Source organism: Lathyrus oleraceus, chromosome 4 (genome assembly GCF_024323335.1).
Source record: "Lathyrus oleraceus cultivar Zhongwan6 chromosome 4, CAAS_Psat_ZW6_1.0, whole genome shotgun sequence".
In the NCBI taxonomy this organism is placed as follows: Eukaryota; Viridiplantae; Streptophyta; class Magnoliopsida; order Fabales; family Fabaceae; genus Lathyrus; species Lathyrus oleraceus.
In genome coordinates this window covers 108,999,745-109,019,527 of record NC_066582.1, presented here as the reverse complement: position 1 = coordinate 109,019,527, position 19,783 = coordinate 108,999,745, and the positions used below count along the sequence as shown (strand labels likewise).

The 19,783-nt window shown below is 38.5% G+C and overlaps 1 protein-coding gene across 1 annotated transcript; it reads left to right on the top strand.

Annotated features, from left to right (window-relative positions):
• Nucleotides 1–472: 472 nt before the first annotated feature.
• On the top strand, nt 473–1,984 carry LOC127073797 (myb-related protein 306). The gene is made up of 3 exons (XM_051015020.1): nt 473–722; nt 810–939; nt 1,111–1,984. Exons 1-3 carry the CDS (start codon nt 590–592, stop codon nt 1,889–1,891), a joined length of 1,044 nt encoding a protein of 347 aa, XP_050870977.1. The 5' UTR covers nt 473–589; the 3' UTR covers nt 1,892–1,984.
• The last annotated feature ends 17,799 nt before the right edge of the window (nt 1,985–19,783 follow it).

Here is a 19,783-nt window from a genome sequence, read left to right as displayed (position 1 = left end):
CAATCACCTCATTAACGACCACCACTCCATCTACCAATATTATCATTCATTGGTACAAAATTCGATTATTTTACGGATCGATTAAATTAATATAACTAATTAAGTGTGTAAAAGCTTTGTTTTTTAAGATTATATATATATATATATATATATATATATATATAATATATATATATATATATATATATATATATATATATATATATATATAAAACTGAAGATACTACAACCACTACATACATAGTACTTGAAAGTCAATTTAGTACATTTTAAACATTAATATGTTTGTTAAAAAATAAAGTAAAAATCAATATGATTGCAAAGCAAGAAAAACATTAATAAGAGTGAGTTAATTCATACTAACAAACTTTTTGCAGCTTACAATTTAAACTTGTCCTTTCTATGTCTCTCTCTTTGTATATATATACACGTACATAGAAGACAAATATTCATTCAAGTTGAGGACGTTTTGTCTCCGCATTTATGAGAAGAAAGTAAGAACAAGAAGCTTATGTAATCTTCTCCTATATATAATCTATAAAGCAGGTTCATCAACTCTTAGATCAGATCACATCAATCATCTCAGAAAATGGGGAGGCCACCATGTTTTGAGAAATATGGGATTAAGAAAGGACCTTGGACTCCTGAGGAAGATATCATCTTAGTTTCTTATATTCAACAACATGGTCCTGGAAACTGGAGATCAGTTCCCACCAATACTGGTATATTATTCATTCAATTTAGTTAAACCTAGCTGGCTAGTTTTATATACTGAATTTGATTAATTTGTTGTTTTTGTGCTATGCTAGGTTTGATGAGATGCAGTAAAAGCTGCAGACTTAGATGGACAAACTATCTTCGTCCCGGTATCAAACGAGGTAACTTCACAGATCATGAAGAGAAAATGATTCTTCATCTTCAAGCTCTTCTAGGCAACAGGTTATACCTAATTCCTCTCTCATCTTTTCTACATTCTTAACCTCTTTTCCTTACCTAACTTTGATATAATATTAATCATATCTATATGTATGATATATCATGAAAAGCTCGTGTATTACAAGGATCTAAATACTAGTATATTTGATGGTTGGATTGGATTGGATGTATCAGATGGGCGGCGATAGCTTCGTATCTTCCTCAAAGGACGGATAATGATATAAAAAACTATTGGAATACACATTTGAAGAAGAAGATGAACAATAATCAAAGTAATGATAATAATCATGAAGATGTTGATTCAGAAGGAAAAACTCGTTCGCAGCCGCTGAAGGGACAATGGGAGAGAAGACTACAAACAGATATTCAAATGGCGAAACAAGCCTTATCTGAGGCTCTATCCCTTCCACAAAACCCAACAACTTTTCCTCAAGAGATGAAACCCTCGTCAAGTTTTTCGCATGAAAATCATCCACCAAATGCTCATATTAATATTCCATCTCCATATGCATCAAGCTATGAAAACATTTCTAGATTGATGGAAAACTGGATGAAATCACCTAACTCATCAGCTGAAACAATATTCAGCAACAACATGCAGGTTACCACTGGAGGATCGAGTTCCAGTGAAGGAGCACAAAGCACAACACAAGATCATCATCATTATCATCTTCATCGTCAAGCTTTGGACTCCGATTTGTTCAGCTTTAATAACTCCACTAAATCTGATTCTGCATCTCGATTTAGGTCAACTCATGAAGAGAACGACAGCTTAACAAAAGAGGGTCTAGATCTCTTCCACCAAGAGAAAAGGAAAATCAATATGGAAACACATGTGCCTCTTACTTTGTTGGAAAAATGGCTATTTGAAGATGGGGTAACAACAACTCATCATGAGTGCAATGAAGATCTTATAAACATGTCATTGGAGGAAAGTACTTCAGATTTCTTTTAAAATTGAAAGTACTTCAGATTTTAATTATGATTACAACATGAAAGGTTGTACATTAGTACTTTTGTATCGTACGTATTAATTAGTCATGCTATGTAGTAGTACCAATTAATAATTAAGTTCAATGTGTGTGTTTTTTTAATAATAATTACTTTACCGTTTTGTGTTTTAATACATCTCTTTGCTTTGAAAGTAACGTAGAATTTTCAACTGTCTCTCTCCTCTCTCAATATTCTATGAACTACTTTTCTTTCTTCTTCCTCATAAACTGAAGTCGAGAGGGGTGGGTTTGAGCTATTTTTGGCCTCAAGTTTCCCTCGTGCATCAGTTTAATTTCTTATTTTATTTAAACGACTGATATCGCCGTCAAAATGGAGCTTTAATGTTGTTTAATTTTCTATTTTATTGTGGTGTTTGTTTGGTTGGTTTTTTTACCCAAATAACCCACTTTTTCAAGAAAATTCTCAAAATATCCAAAATTTAAAAAAAATCACAAAATACCCCACTTTTAGTAGGAGTTGCCAATTGAATTGGAGACTCCTCTTAAAACTTGAATGGAGGCGCCAATTGGATTGGATAGGGCAGGTGCCCTAGCCAATCCAATTTAGCCAATCCAATTGACACCTATGTGTAGGTTTTAAGAGGAGTCGCTAATTCAATTGGAGACTCCTCCTAAAAATCTCAAACGACAAAACCTTCAACATAAAAGTTGTAGATCTTTTCAAGACAATGAATTTGGACTTAAATTTTACATCATTTGGATTTTTGATGAGAAAGTTATGGGCACTTGAAGTGATTTTTTCACATTTCAATGGCTTTGGTCCAAAGTGACCTATAATGTTTTAGTATTATCACATGTGACCTATAATTCAATTGGAGATTCCTGCTAAAATACATTTTTTTTGTGTTTTATGGTATAAGTGAAAGATAAATTTGATATAATACGACTTGATATTAATAAAGTTTGGAGTTTACACAAAGAAACCTAATGGTGATGACCGGGATCACCTAACCGACCTCCGGTCCCACATCCTCTAGCTACCCTAACCCTTGACCCTAATCCACGTTGACGATTCTACACCGGTGTTTGATCATATGAGGGGCCAGGAGCGTCACTACCAACTACAGGAGAAGGTCCGTTGAGGTATTCAGACAAGTCAGCATAGTCTTTAGTATGCAATGATGGTGTACCGCCGTAGCTGAGCTCATAACCCATGCTAGAGAATTTGGGATGTGGTTGACTCATGGATGGGCGACCGGGATGGTTGAAGGGAGACATGGGTGTGAATGATGCGTCGAGGAAAGGTTGAAAATGTTGTTGGGGTGTTTGGTAGAGATAGGGTTGTGGGGTGTTTTGGTTTTGTGATGTTTGGGCTTCTTGGCTACGGTAGGAGGAGGGGCGGTTGGTGTTTTGGATAAGGCGACTTTGGTAGGGTGATGGTGTGGGTGCGAAGCGATGTTGGGTCTTAGGTTGATGGTCAATTTGTTGGTGATGGTATGGGGTATGCTCTTGGTATTGGGGTTGGGTGAATGACATGTTTTGGTTGTATGTTTGTGTGTTTGTGGAACGGAAAGTTTGACAGATAGGGGGTTGTGAGTAACCGGGCTGAGAATGTTGTTGGGGGTTAGATGTTGATCCTTCTTGTGTGTAACTTACCTGGCGTGGATCGTATAAGTACATATCTTCGGCGATGAATTGAAAACCAACCGATATGTACCAAGCCATATAAGTACGACTTGGTTTTACCTCATTTGCCATGACTGCGTCAGTTAAAACATGGTCATGACGGTGCTTCCATTTGCGACACTCCGATCTTGCGAAGTTTTTCCATGGATTGAAGTTCCATTGGTCGTTCACTTTACGCAGATGCCATTCTACTAGGCTAGCTGGGGGATCTGGGATACTCTGGACCATACCGAACTGCAGCTTCACACGATCGGTGTTGTGCATCTCCACAGTTGTGAACCGTATTATCGGTGTGCATGTTGTCCATACGGCTGCATCTTCAGCGTTGACCTCATGGTCATGATCCAAATTAAGGTATGGATGCCAAATGAACTGAAATGTTAAAGAAGATAGGATTATAATGAATGTAGAAAAAGTTAACAAAATATAACGAAATAATTAAGTTATTTTGCTTACGTCTGTCGGTCGAAGGTGATCCAACAGGTTGCGATACTGAGTAATACAGTGTCTCGGACATCTGTTGTAACTCATACCACGTGCCGACCATCTACACCAAAAAGTTAAAAAAAATTAGTTTGAGGTAATAAACTTTAAGGAAGTAAGTAAAGATATAACAATTTAAACAACTTACTTTTGTGCATATGGAAAAGTGAAAGGGTTGTTATTGACCGGTGCTAGAGACGGTAGTCTTGACCAACCCCATGCTTGTAGCAAAACAGCACATTCAGAAAATGCAGATGTGTCTTTGTAGGAGTTTTGCACAACGAGCTATAAAGATAGGCTAGACAAGCAGATCCCCAACTGTAACTTCCTATTCTATCTACATGTCTAAGTAGAGGTAAGTACATAATATGCATGCTAGAACCACTACCTTCGGGAAATAAAAAGGATCTTATTAACAACATAATGTAACACCTAGTTTTTATTATTCGAGCATCTTCGGTAGAATGCCCATCTAAGTATAAACTATTATAATATGACTTTAGGCGTGAGAGTAGTATACCTTGACCTCTAGCATTATCATCTAACAAATTAGTGTCTGAGAGCTCCATGCAAATTGAATTTGCATAGTTGGTCTTACCATTAACAGCGTTGCCTTCAATTGGTAGTCCTAAAAGCATGTAGACGTCTTCTAACGTCACGGTACACTCACCGGTTGGGAACCAAAATATGTGTGTCTCTGGTCTCCATATTTCGCATAAGACTAGAATGAATTTGTTATCTATAGACCAAGACATAATCTTGCTAATATGACCAAAACCGACGAGTTCAACATAAGGTTGAATCATCGGGTCCATATGGACATATTCGTGGACCCGAGTTCGAAACCTTGATACATCCTATAAAAGAAAGAATAAAACACTTGACTAAGTTGGTATGTCAAAATAAAATGGGGTTGGTGAAGATGAAAGATAAAAAGTTAACAAAAGAAAAAACTTACATATGTTGCGATGTTTGCATGAAGGTCATGAAAGAGGAAAGCATCAAAGCTACCACACACGCTGTAACAGTCTTTGACCGTCATAAACAAAATTTCAGCGTCCAGGAAACAATGGGCAACAACGAGGGGAGACCAAATTTAGCCTACGCTGTTAGACTAAACAGAAGTTGGTGCGATTGTGGAAAATTCCAGGCCTTCCGCATACCTTGCTCCCATGTCATTGCAGCATGCGCTTATACTCGTCAAGACGCTTACAACCATTTATCTGATGTGTACAAGGCCAACACCATCATGAATGTATATACTCAAAGCTTCTCAGTACTACCAATGGAGGATTATCGGCCTCCATATGAAGGAGATATTGTTTGGCACAATGACGAGATGCGTAGAAAGAAGAAAGGAATGCCAAACAACACACGTATCAAAACAGAGATGGATTCCACAGATAAAATGATAAGATTATGTAGTATTTGTCATCAACCAGGACACAACAAGAACAATTGGCCCAATCGAGGAGCATCATCTAGGTCTTAAGCTTTTTGTAACATTGTATTTCTGTAACATTCAATCATTATATATCATTAAGTTCTCGTTACAACGAGTTTCGCAACAAACATCAGTATAAAACATTTGAAAACATAACTATTTCTAACTGATTACAACAATCAAATTGATGTCGTCTCGACCGAACATCATTTCCCTAGCATCCTTATCAGTCTTCATTCGCACCCCACCAAAGATACTGTCAAGTTTCTCAATACTTCTGATTTTTTTCCCTTATGGTATTTTCCCATCTCACCATCGAACCAACTCCCTCTTCAGTTGATCGAACGTGGTGATGTTCCAAAACAGCATCAGCATTTGAGGTTTGTCTCTCGCATAAATCACCTTTCCGTATCAGCGACGAACACCAAACATGATAGCCAAATGATTATATGAGATGTGGAACAATTGGTCACACAACGCATCTATTTATAAGACAAAAAATGAATTTTAGGAGGAGTCTCCAATTGAATTGGCGACTCCTCTTAAGTCCTACACATAGGCACCAATTGGATTGGCTAGGGCACCTGCCCTAGCCAATCCAATTGGCGCCTCCATTCAAGTTTTAAGAGGAGTCGCCAATTCAATTTGAGACTCCTCCTAAAAGTGAGGTATTTTGGGAATTTTTTTGAAACCAGGGGTATTTTGGGAATTTCCTTGGAAAACTGGGTTATTTTTGTAAAAAAACTTGTTTGGCTGAGTGATAGATTTTTGGTAAGAGCTGCTTAGGATTATCTTGTTACCCTTATTTGGTCGGTTAAAAAATAGGTTTGAGTCGGTGTTTTGGAGGCTCGCTATCTTGTTACCATGTCACTTTAGTATATATATATATATATATATATATATATATATATATATATATATTTATAATATATATATATATAATATATATATATATATATATATATATATATATATATAGATAGATAGATAGATAGATAGATAGATAGATAGATAGATAGATAGATAGAGAGAGAGAGAGAGAGATATTGTTGACTAGGAAAAATTTCCTTCGGCATCGGATTGTTTTTGATTTTTTAATAGGCAATGAAATTTAAAAAAGTATAAGAGGTACTCTAATCCTTATAAATTGTAAAGTTGGAAATTACATCCGTATTAGACGACTAACAGTTGAAAAAAACCAATCAAACTAAGCATAAGGAATAAAAGATCTAGTTTCAGAGCACAATCATCTTCATGATAGGAGTTTAACGAAGTTAATCATATTCTCTACATTAAAATCCAAACTTCTAAAAGTTCGATTGTTTCTACCAATCTACAAAGGCCACACAGTTAAAGACCAGGTAATGTTCTCAAATGCATTCCCAATCTTTTTACGCATCGAACTAGCGAAACTAAGAAAACAAGCTACACTATTAGAGGAACCCACCAACTCCAAACCCAACCACCTTTTCACTCCCTTCCAAACGTTAACCACACACATGCACTCCAAAAAGAGATGGTGAGAAGTTTCTACAAAGCAATTGCCAATAACACAAACCTGATCCTTACCTCCAAAATTAATTCATTGCTTCAACAATTAATCCTTCGTAGCTAACCTGTCTAAGAAAAGCCTCCACGAAAAAGTTTGAATATTAAATGGAATCCTGAAGCTCCACATTTCCTTCGAAGCTACTACCACCTCTTCTTCGAAAACACAATGTTGACTTCCAAGGTAAACCAGATCATAGCAAGAGCTAACATAAAAATCACCAAAAGCGTTAGAAATCTACTCAAAATTATCCAACAACCCAATAACAGGAGCCTTCTCCGCCAGAAAAGTCTCAAGACCCACTAAATCACGACTCAACTCCAAACTAGGAAGGAGGGAAGGAATGGACACCGACCAATTCCACACAACCCCACACCAGCACCCCGAATCTTCCACACTACTCTTTTGATTAGGAAAAAGATGGAACAAATTGGGAAAAGCTTCCTTCAAGGATTGATTAGCCATCCACTTGCAATATGCCTAAAATAAATTCTCCTTCCTACGCCCAAGGTGCCGATAATATTATCAACAAACTGATCCAAAGACTTCTCATTGTCAAACCCCAAAGATATAATATCCCTCCATCAAATAGAGTTATTTTTAAGGCCTCCAGCCCCATCATTGGACAACACTGTCAAAGATAAGTTAGATAAAGAAGACGAATACATGTGCTCTAAAATTCACTTCTATAACGCCCTTTCATCCTTACTAAACCTCCATTTCCACTTCAACAAGAGAGACATATTGAAAGAAGCGACATCCTTTATACTCAATCCTCCCTTCTTATTCGGTAAACAAATTGTCTTCCAACTTATCCAATCAATATGATTTGGACAATTTCCTTAATGACAACCGCATGAGCCTTATAGAAAGACAACTAAAAACCAGCAAAGCGTAAAACACTGAATTTATCAAAACCACTATGCCATATACCAACAAATTCCTACCTCTATGCACTACTAATCTATTCATTAAGTGATCAACAACATCTTTCCATGACTTTGCTTTCCTCAGACTATCACCCACCAAAATGCCCAAAAATTTGAAAGGAAGAGAATGAATCCCGCAATGTAGAAAAACAGATGCCACTTCCAAGAACTCATGTTTCAGATTGACGCCACAAATGCTACTTTTTGAAAAAATTAACCCTCAATCCCGACACCATTTTGAACCCTCTTAGAAGAGACTTAATGCACCAAAGTTCATCCCAATCACCCTCACCAATAATAAGAGTATCATTTATGAACTGTACAGTATTATAAGAAATTGCTTCATTCACCATAAATCCTTTGAACAAGTTCTTCTCCACTGCCTTCTTAATAAGTCTAATAAGACCTTCCATAACGATGATAAAGACAAAAGGGGATAATGGGTCTCCTTGCCTCAACCCCTTGCCTACCTCAAAGTCATTGGTAGCGCTACCATTAACGAGAACCGACATGGAACCTTTAAAAATGAGATCCTCCATCCATTTAAGCCACATAACACCGAAGTTCAGCTTTCTCAAGACATACCTTAAGAAACTCCAGCTTACATAGTCATAAGCTATTTCGAAATCAATCTTCAAAGCCATGCACTCCCTATTAGTACGTTTAGCAAGGTCCAAAATTTCATTGACCACCATAACACCATCAGACATACTCCTTCCTGAAATGAAATACGATTGCTCAACTGATATGAGACTCCCAATGACCTTCTTCAAACAAGAAGCTAGAACCTTGGACAAGATCTTCTAAAAGTTGTTGACCAGACAAATAGGTCTATAGTTTACCAAATTTTGTGGATTGCTGATCTTAAGGACTAGCGTGATGAACGAAGTCGTTGCCGCCTTGGTTAGAGAAGGATTAGAATAGAACTCTAAAACAAACGAAACTATATCCGTCTTGACAGACTCCCAACAATTTTGCAAAAAAATGAAGCTAAAGTTATCAGGCCCTAGGCTTTTAGAGCCATTAAAAATCCAAACCGCAATCTTTACTTCCTCGTCCGTAAACGCTATCTCAAGAAGCTTGCTATCAAAAATAGAGAGATATTCCATCTCTACATCACTAAGCACAGGTATGGAACTAAACTCCTCTTGAAAATTCGCCTCAAAAAAGTTCTAAACCTCACTTTTGACTTTTTCCATCGTCTATTTCCTACTAGCAGAGGTATTAGCAAAGGAGATATGATTCCTTCTTAACCTACCTCTCATTTCCCTGTGAAAAAAATTATAATTTCTATCTCCTTCCTTCAGCCATATCGCTCTAGACTTCTGTCTGAGAAAGCTCTCATTCAAGTTAAGATGGTTCGAAACCACTGAAGAAGCAAGATCTCTCTTGGCTTCCAAGTAACCTAAAGGTAACACTTCTGAGTTACTAGCCCTAAAATCAAGCACGTTCAACTCTTTCACCGCCTCTTCCACCTTTAGATCAATCCACCTGAAAACCTCAACATTCCACTTCTTCAAGCTAAGCTTCAACATCCTCAATTTCTCTTTTAAGAAAAAATCACCTCTTTCCAAAACCTTGAAAGACAACCATTCTTCCTCGATTAACCTCGCAAAATATTTATGATTAAGCCAACAATTGTTGAATTTGAAAGGCTTTGGACCCCAATTCTCACTACTCGCTTTTAACCAAATAGGATAATGATCAGATATATCCCTGGTACCAACAATCTGGCCAACAATATTCCAACTCAAAATCAAATTTTCAGAGATCAGAAATCTATCCAATATGCTCATGGAAGACCCAACCTTATTAAACCAAGTGAAATGGCCACCAATAAAGGGAACATCTACACAATTCAGTTATGCAATGAACCAACAAAAGTCCACCATCTCCCTACCTACGCCCCCTTCAATTGCACCTTTCCTTTCTTCATAGCAAGACACATCATTGAAATCCCCCCCCCCCCACTATCCACTCCCCCTTCAAAACCAGGAAGTCCCTCCCCCGTCTCTTCTTGAGATCATAACGACAAAGAAAGTAAACATTCACAAATAAAATCTCTTGACCCCTCCAAACAACATTGACCCCCACATAACCTTCTCCCCTGAAGCTAAAATAGATATTAAGAAAATCCTTCCTCCACATGATTGCTACACCACCCACCGCCCCTATAACTCCAAAATCTAACCATTCCACCTCCGAACTTCCCTACAAAGAGGCAGCTAGATTGACATTCATAGAAACCAACTTAATTTCTTGAATAAAGCAAACACTCGCCTTGCTTGTTAGAATTAATTGAGCAACCCTTTTTATCTTGATAACACTTCCTCCCCCTCTGATATTATATGACAGAACGTTCATTGAGCAACAATAATAACTTTGTCCCTTTTGTCCTTGCCTTCTTTGTCCCTGTCCTCCATCTTCCTAATTTCATCCTCATAATCTGCTTTTCTACCATCTCCAAAAATGCCAAGAGAAGTGATAATCTCCCAAACTTTCTTCAAAACCTTGGAATCCATATCTACCCTAAACCTCTTGTTGCCTTGATTGGCCTCTGAATCAGTAACAGAAAAGCACCTGAGGTTAGAATCTTTAGACTCAGTGACCTGCAATATAGACTTTTGAGACAAGGATTGAAGAAGAATTTTTCATTGGCTACATAAGGACGACAAAGAGTTGCTGAAACTCTGAACGAAACACTGAGAATGAGAATTCGCTATAAACGCCAGCCAAGGAACCATCGGGATAGAGAACAAAGAGTGACCTAGATCCCCAGAGAAAAAATCACACTTCCCTTTCTTCTCAGAAGATCTATTAGAAGAAAAAACCAGGATTCCCTTACTATTATTTTTCCTTTTACTCCAACGGCCCACCAAGGGACAAGGTTTTTGGGCCATAAGGACCTTTTGGGCCTTAACCAAACCATCGAAACTAACAATAGGGATCTCATTCTAGGCCGTTAGATCCACACCAGATGCTAAAACCACTAGGGGTCTGTTATCTCATATTTTCGACGGCCATTAAGAATTACCAAAAAAGGAAATTATATGTATAACTATTTCCGACCAGGGGGTGGTATTCAACCAGCTGGGGGTGATTCGATTGGGCAAGGGTAATAGGGATCAACATACAGTTGAGACTCCAGAAATATCTCTTAAAACGGTTGAAAATGGTTTTCGATCAAAGATTCAAAATTCAAATAAGGGAGGGAACTTCGCCCTTATCAGAAACCATTGAGAGTACACGTGAAGCATAGTAGATAATTGCGTACATGCAAGGTGCCATGTGTCTCGGCGTGATTGAAAAACCATCAGAAACGGTTACCTCGATCCAGTATAAATATAGGGTCTTAGTGTTAGAAAAGTGTGTGTCAAAGTATGTACAAAAACCTGTAAATTTACCAAGTACTTGTGTGAAGAAGAATCGTAAATCACAGAATGTACGTTTGTTTACACCATTGTTAGTTACTTCAAAGCAATACAAATTTATCGTTACTTTTTTCCTTCCAGAAATATACTTCTTTATTTCTTCATTCCAAACACTCTTCTTTTACTTCGTCATTTACAGTCTTAAAATTTCCTTGCTTTCAACATTTACTTTTGTCAGTTGTTTATTGTTACAAGTCCTTTACAATTTCTCTCATTCATATCGGCCTTTTTATTAGTTTTCAAACTCTAATTTTGCGCTTATTATTGGAGTGTTCTTTACTACCAAAACTCATTTTCAAAACAATTAGCACATGTCCTAGGATCAATATGATCGATCCTGCAAGTAACCAAATTTAGCAATTTGGAAGATCAGCGGTTGTTTACTAATTTTCAAGGTAAACAAATTGGCACACCTGATGGGACCAGTGCTAACGTTACGACATGTATGTAGTTTTGGTTGTTAAGTTTTTTTTTGGGGGAAAAGATTCATTGTATGTTATTAAGAAGTAGTAAAATAGCCATAAACAACGAACAACGAACAGGGAGAGAATCCCATACGAGGATGGCAAATGTGAACGTGTCAGATACCCGAAACTCTTAAAATCGATCAACCAGTAATGTGACGCCCCCTTCTTCTTAGATATGGGAAAACTCGACCACAACACAAGTGTTCGAAGTAGTTCTGTCTATGGTGAGTTCGATGCTACGCATTCGATCTCCCACACTGAACCAGTTTTAACCTACATTGGGCCTAGGGGACCTCCTTATACTCCCCCATTAATTAGAGATATTCCAAGTAGGCCGTTGGTACCCCCTAGTTTCTCAATACCATTTGGTAGTCGAGAACAACTGTATGGAATGCCAACTTCAGTAATGACCAATTTACACAACGTTGGTTCTACTTTTTTAGAACCAATGGTTAACATGAATTCTCCAGTACAAGGGTCTAGGTTTAACATGGGACGAACTAACCAATCTTCAGGTTTGAGACACCCAACACAACTACCTACTCTTACCAATAACTCTACGACAACATGGAGGCAACAGATGGACAAAAGCAACCATGAAATAGTTCAAACGTTGACTCAGACTTTGACCATCATATTGAATTCTCTGATTCAAAATACGACTCAGTCGAATCAACAAATGACATCACAGATGGCACGAGTGTCCGAATTCCTTGGTGTACCTCAGCACCAACGACACCCTCCTAGATATTGGGTAAGAGAAAATCAAGAGGCCACTTTTGAAGAAGACCTCACTATTAACCAGATCCCACAAAACCAAGGGGTAGTAGCAATACCGCCTAGGGTCGAACCACAAATACCCAGGGAACCAAGGGTATTAATGGTGAATAGAAACCAAAATGCTGATGAGATCATATGGCAAGTTCGACATGATGATGTGGCAGCAGATAATAATCTAGCAACTATAGTCGAAAGAATTATGGTTTGAAATTGAGTAAATTTCGGCCTTAGAAGGCCAAATTATACGTCACTTTTTTCAGAGTATATATTGCAGGCAGAAGCACCCCCTAGAACCAAAATCCCAAAATTCATTAAGTTTTTTGGGGATACCACTGAATCCACTATCGAGCATGTGGCTAGATATTTAATTGAGGCTGAAGATATGTCAAACAATGAGAGCCTTAGGACAATTTTTTTTCCAAGTTCTCTCACAAATAATGCTTTCACATGGTTCACCACCTTGCCCTAAAGTTTGATCCATACTTAGAACCAACTGAAAAAAAATGTTCCATGAACAGTTTTACATGGGGTAAACGTAGATAAGTTTGAAGGAATTACCTAGTATCAAGCGAAAGTTCACTGAGCTAATTGATCACTATCTCAATAGGTTTCAATTACTCAAAGCTAGGTGTTTTACACAAATACCAGAGCATGAACTGGTCGAAATGCCCGCTGGGGGCCTTAACTATTCAATTAGGAAGAAATTAGATACTTAATACCTGAGGGATACGTCCTAATTGGATGTCAGGGTTCGACACTTGGAACGTTTGAAGGAAGAAAAGGCTTGGGAAAATAGAGGTAAAAGGGTAGCCTATTTCGAGTTCAGGAATGATGATGAAGGTTCCTGTCACGGACTTTCAGACTTCGACGACAATGAGATCGAGCTTGCTGAATTGACGCAAGGGCCACCATATGCGTGCAAAGTTTTAGCACCTTCGTATGGAAAAAATCCTGTCTAACCAGAAAAGAGTGATAAATTTCCTAAGAAAACTTATACATTCGACGTTACAAAATGTGACGAAATTTTTTATTTGTTATTCAAAGATGGTCAAATGATAGTACCTCCAGGTGCTAAAGTACCCCCTTCAAATCAAAGAAAGAAAAGAGGGTTTTGCAAATACCATGGTGTATCACCTCCTATTTGTATATACATTTTCATGCTTAGGTCATTAACATTGCATTGTCAATTGCATAGTCCATCATGTCATCAGGCAAGACTGGTCAGGAGGTTCAACTATGCAAGGCAACAAGAGCATTTTTCCATGATATCAAAGCCCTAGGGTTGATTCCTATGAGTTAATTTGATTCAAGGATCATTTTGAAGTGGTTTGGCCAAGTATTGGAGGCTCAGAGATCATCAGTCCATGTGCAAATCATCTGAAACCCTAAAAAGTCAACAAAAGTCAACTGTCAGTTCAACTATGGATTTGGAGGTGGGAAATGGTTAGAGATGCCTCATTCATGTTCAAACAAGTCTCATATGACATTTCAAACATCAACATTGAAGGATTTGAAGTCAGATCAAAACTTTCCCAAAATAGCAAGTGACCTGTAATTTGAGTTTTCCAAAAATGGAAAGGTTTTGGACCAACTTCAACTCAATATTACATCATCAAGAAAGCTTCAAGTTAAATTTTGTCCAACATGAAAGTTGAATATCTTTCTCTCCCATTTCCAAAAAGTCCAAGATCATGAATTTCTCATGTGTGGTTGATGAGATATGGTTCAAACATGGCAAAGTGTGGTTTAGACTTCAAATGAGCATAACTTTCAAACCAAAACTCCAATTTGAGTGGTTCTTTTTGCACATTGATCCTTGTAACATGTATTTTCCAAGCATACAATCATTTGGCATGAAATCTCATTTGCATGGCATTGGCTCATTCATGAAGATTTTGGGAAGATATTTCATAAACTCATTTTGGTTGAATATATGCATACAATATCACTTCCAAAGCTTGCATGAACACATTTTAAGTGGATTTTGGCCTTGCACATGCACTGTTCACGTGCATGAGGGTGCATGGAGTATGAAATTGATTTTTTGCATTCACACCACAAAGTCCCTAATCTCATTTGCATTTGCTTAAACCATTGCCTAAACACGATTAGCATGGACTATATAGCCTTAATCATAACTGATTGCATCACAATTACCAATTCTAGATCTAGATTTCACAAATTCTCAAAATTTTCTCTCACTTTTTTCTCCAAAATTCTTCAAACACAAGCACTTTCCATTGATCATTTCATCATCCTGAGCTATAATTGAGCACATTTGCACTTGGAAACTGAGGAAATCGTGCCTATTTTGTTCATGTTCAAGGTGTGGAGCTTCCATGGCAAGTGAAGATTGAGCAAGATTCGTGTGCATTCAAGCTTCCAATTCATCATCATTTACTTCCCTAAGCACATTGGAGAAGGATTGAAGCATTGCCAAGCCTTGAAACACGTGAATCCAGCTGCTGTTCATCAAGAGGTTACATTTTCGACCTCTTTAATTCTCAAAATTGTTGTGCCTATTGTATAGTTCATAGATTGGTGATGAATCTGAGCTTTGAATGAGTTGAAATGATGCATTGTACGCAAAGATCCATGTGATTCAAGTTTGGATGTTGTTTTTTATTTCCTTCGATCCATGCGTTTGATGATGTTTTTCCATGAAATGATTATTGATCTTTGATGTATGATGCATGACAAATCGTTTGGTGTAATTTTTGTGGATTTCTGGAACGTTTGGATTTTTCTGGAAAAATTTGGATGAAGATCTTCATGATCTTCATCATGTTCATATGCATGTCCAGTTTTCCTGCAAGTTTTCCTGCGGAACGCATAGCCTACATACGGATTTTTCTGCGAGTTCATCTTGATTTCCTGCGGATTTTCAAATATGTGCATGCGCGCGTTAGGGTTTTACATGTTGAAACGCCATCGTTTTGCATTAGGCGCGCATTTGAGTTTGAAATTGTACATGGCTCGAATCCTGCTGAGCGCATTTTCCACATTGCCTTGTGTTTTTCATCATTTCTTCATCATTTCATGTCTTGGTTTCACATTTCCATTTCATTTTTTCTCAACTTCATAAAGTCACAATAAATTGAAAATTCATCCAAAAATTATGAGGTTTTTTGCATCATGATCCTTATCTTGTCTAGTTTTTTATGATCATAAAAATGCAAATTGTGCCTGGCCTGGAAATTATTTTGTCTAAGGAATTTGAACATGTATGCTTGCTTGACCTTGCCATGCTATATCCTTTGTGAAATGCTTGATTCTTGTCCAATGCTTATGAAATTTTGCATGCTATAAATAGACACTTTTATTGACATTTTGGTGTTTATTTGGTATTTTTTATCAATTACCATGACTGTTTTATGATTATGCTAAGTTAGGTGTGACAATTTGTGTCACACCTTGTGATGTTCAACTTGAATGATGTTTTTGCCATGTCAAATGAGCTCCAATTGTCCTGATATTTTGTATGATGCATGTTATGGATGTTGTGATTGCTCATGATTTTTTGAGGTTTTTACCATGATCCATCCCTATTTTATGCCTATGCTAACTTGGTGTGACAATTTGTGTCACACATGTGCTTGTTGTGATTATCTTGACTTATGCTATGTGATTGCCATGCCTAATGATGTCCAATGCCTCTAATTTTTTGTGTGATGATCATGTTATATGTCCTGTTTACTCATGAATTTTGCCAAGATTATTTGAGTCATTCTTGATTTAATGTGCATTTGTTTCTTCTGATGTCTCAATGTGATCACCATTTGCATGCCTTGCCATGTTTTGCTCATGAAATGAATATGATTAATGATTTTGATGTGAGGCTTTTTGAGATTTGTTCTTGATTGAATGAAGATGATTCATGTTAAATTTCATGTTCTGTTTTGACTTTTTTCTCCATCTTTGACCCTAGGCTTTGACCTAGTAGTTTGTGGCTTACATGTGGGCTTTGATTTCAGGTTTAAGCATCCAAGTCCATAGTTGATGATGCTTCCTCATTTGAGCATTGATGTTTGCTTTTGATTACTAACACTTGTGTGTTTTGTAGGTTAATGCTAACTCATTTGAGTTTGCCTTGTGGCTTGCACATTGTTACCTGATGCTTTGTCTGTTTGTTATTGCCTGTTGACTGTTTGTCTGTACAGTTGAACTGATTGGTTTAGATTTTTTTCAGGTACCTAAGTTGCTTTGAGTTCTTTTGAACTTGCTTTTGCTTTGCTTGGTTGCTTAACCACTGAGGTATAACTCTCTGACTTCATGTAGTCTGGAAGACCTGTCCTGTTATGTGGGCAGGCACCTGTCTGAAGCCCTCCTTAAGAGGCAATGCTTGTGTTTGTTTACTTTTGTGCCAAGCAGGAAAAGTCCTCTTATGAGGCAATTGGCAGATAAAAGAGATGTGAAATCCATCTCCTGCTATTCAGTGTTTCATCCACTTTGCTCACACCATGTGTTGAGGCATTATGGATATTAACCCAAGATCTTTGTTGTGTCAGTCATATGTGGAGAAGAGTTCCTACTTTCTGAACTCCCGCACTTTCATTTGTCTGAAGCTCTCCCAGGCCAGGGATAAGAGCTGTGAGGTCTTACCCTCACTTCCCATTTCATCTGCTTCACCCTAACTCTCAATGTTAGGGTTAAGAGCTAATCACACCCCATTCCAGTTGGCTTGTGTTTCACAGCCTAACCTTGTATGAGCCCAATTGTGTGCATATAGTGTGTGTGCTTGTTTTGTGTGCTTGTATGTATTTGCTTGTGCTGTTTAGGATAGCTTGCTCCCTGTGCAAGTTAGATAGAAACCTTAACTTAGGGATCGTATGCATGACAACCTCTAGGCTTGAGTCGTAGTCTCCCTAGTAGTTTGTGTCTCCCTTTGTATCTGGTTAGGCTAGTCCTTTTTCCCTGTTTAGGGGAACTACGTCGCCCTGATCCTCATACCAGATGAGGTACGTAGGCAGGAGATGAGCTGATCTCTTCGGGCAACCTTTTGCTTTTTCAACCCCCTTTGTGTGTGTTTGGAGTCTGACGTAAGTCCAGCGATTGGCAGTTGGTTTCCTGTGTCTTGTTTGCTTGTTGGAGTCTGATGTAAGTCCAGCGATTGGCATTTGGTTTCCAGGTTTGCCTGTTTGTGTAGAGTCTGACGTAAGTCCAACGATTGGCAGTCGGTTTCCTGTTTGTGTTTGTGTTTTGTTTGGCGTGCGTTAGCCGAGCTACGAGTGCTCTGATTCTTCTCTGGTTAGAGAAGATACGTATGCATAGGATGCGACATCCTAGCGAGCACGTTTCCCCCTGTCCCGAACTATGTCGACTCTGATGTCTATGTCTGACAGACTACGTAGGCCCAGGGTGCGATATCCTGCCGAGTTAGTTTCTCTTGTCTTTCTGTGTTTCCTTCCAGCTTTGTGTGCAGTTTGTGAGCAGTTTTAGCAACCTTTCTTCTATTCTTTTGTGCGTGGATCCCGTCGAGTACGACGGATGCGTAGGGGTGCTAATACCTTCCCTTCGCATAACCGACTCCCGATCCCATCTTTCTCTGGTCGCGAGACCATGTCTTTTCTAGGTTTACTTCGAGCGTTTCCTTTCCCTCTTTTGGGATAAATAACGCACGGTGGCGGCTCTGTTGTTTCGTTTTTCCGCCGGTTTTTCGCGTAATGCGACACATGGTTTTTGGGGTCATAAAACGTCTCAATGTTTCCTTTTCAGGGATCTTGTGCAAAATGTCATCCAGGAAGGAAGACTCAAGTTCGGAGACAAAACACGGAGCTAGATGAAGATCGACTCCGATATGCTACACGTAGCTGAGGCACATTATACTGAACTAGAAGAAGTGAACCTTATTGAAGTCACTGAAGATTTCAACATGACTGAAGTCATTGAGGACTTCGTCAATGGACCTGTTATGGCAAAGGTTCATGAATACTTCGAGCAAACGCCTCTTGATAATTTCGCTCAAAAGGTTGCAGGAGATATCACCAACAAAAATGTTGATGCCTCCAACGCTGAGGACGTTGAGAGTTCAAAGCTAATGATGATCACCAAAGAAACCGCTGATGGTTTTGTCCAGATGGAAAAGGCCACTGAGGGCCTTCAAATATAATTCCAAAAGTTAGATATTATTGAAGATATCCACATGGAGGTCAATATGGTCGAGGTATCTCAAGAGACCTCTATGGAGGTTGACGATGAATGTCGACAGGAGGAGTATAACAAAATCGCCTTCCCTCAAGAGGAAGAGACGTTGTCTGACTTCCTCCAAAGGTGTCAGAAAAAGAAGTCGGAAGTCATGTTGTGCCCTCGGTGCAGTGTTGTATTCAACAAGAAGGCAACTCAAAATCTTGAAAGGGTTAGGAGAGTAAATCATCGAGATGGTTGTAAAGCTATCCAAAATCATCAGGTGGGTAAGCTAAGAAGGGCTTTCGACCCCATGAGATATCCTGATCCAAGACGACCCATGGTGAAACTTGGTGAAGCCAAGCAAGCAGGGCCAGATATCAAACTCATTTCCTTCAAGCCTAGTGTCGAAGGGTCAAATGGAAAGTGGGTCAAGCAAACTGATGGCAGGAAATGCGGTCATGGAAAATGGCAGAACTTCGAGGTAGAGAGAGGTTCGTCATTGGCTTACCACAAGGAATTTCGGGCGGACAAAAGGACCTCACATGTGTCTGAGAACTATAAGGGAAAAAACCCCATGACCAGATCTCAATGAAGGAGAGAACAAAGAAGAAGAAAAGCCCAGAGAGAAGCTGGTGAGAAAGACCAAGCTGAGTTGAGTACCAATGTGAATGTAAAGAAAAGGGAAGACTCAAGCTTCATCAAAAGAAAGCTCAATACTCCAATCAAAACGGCTAGTGAAAGATACAATTAAGTGGCCGCTGAAGATGAAATGTTGACTGACAGCTTCAACTCAGGGTCGGAAGCCTCCCTAGACATCCTAATTGGGGTGGTATCCGTGATGCCAAGGGAATTTGATCGGATTATTGAAGTCGAAGACACCGACAACATCAGAGAGAGAGAGAGATGGCTGCTCACAAGCTAGTGTGTTACTATGTGATGAATAACGGCTGTGTTGAAGAGCAAAATGCCTTCTTCGAGAGGCCCAGTGAAGCCATGAGG

Coding starts and splice junctions, on each gene's coding strand:
- LOC127073797 (XM_051015020.1), top strand. CDS start 590: ATGGGGAGGCCACCATGTTTTGAGAAATATGGGATTAAGAAAGGACCT. Junction 723..809: donor ATCAGTTCCCACCAATACTG/GTATATTATTCA, acceptor GTGCTATGCTAG/GTTTGATGAGATGCAGTAAA. Junction 940..1,110: donor CAAGCTCTTCTAGGCAACAG/GTTATACCTAAT, acceptor TGGATGTATCAG/ATGGGCGGCGATAGCTTCGT.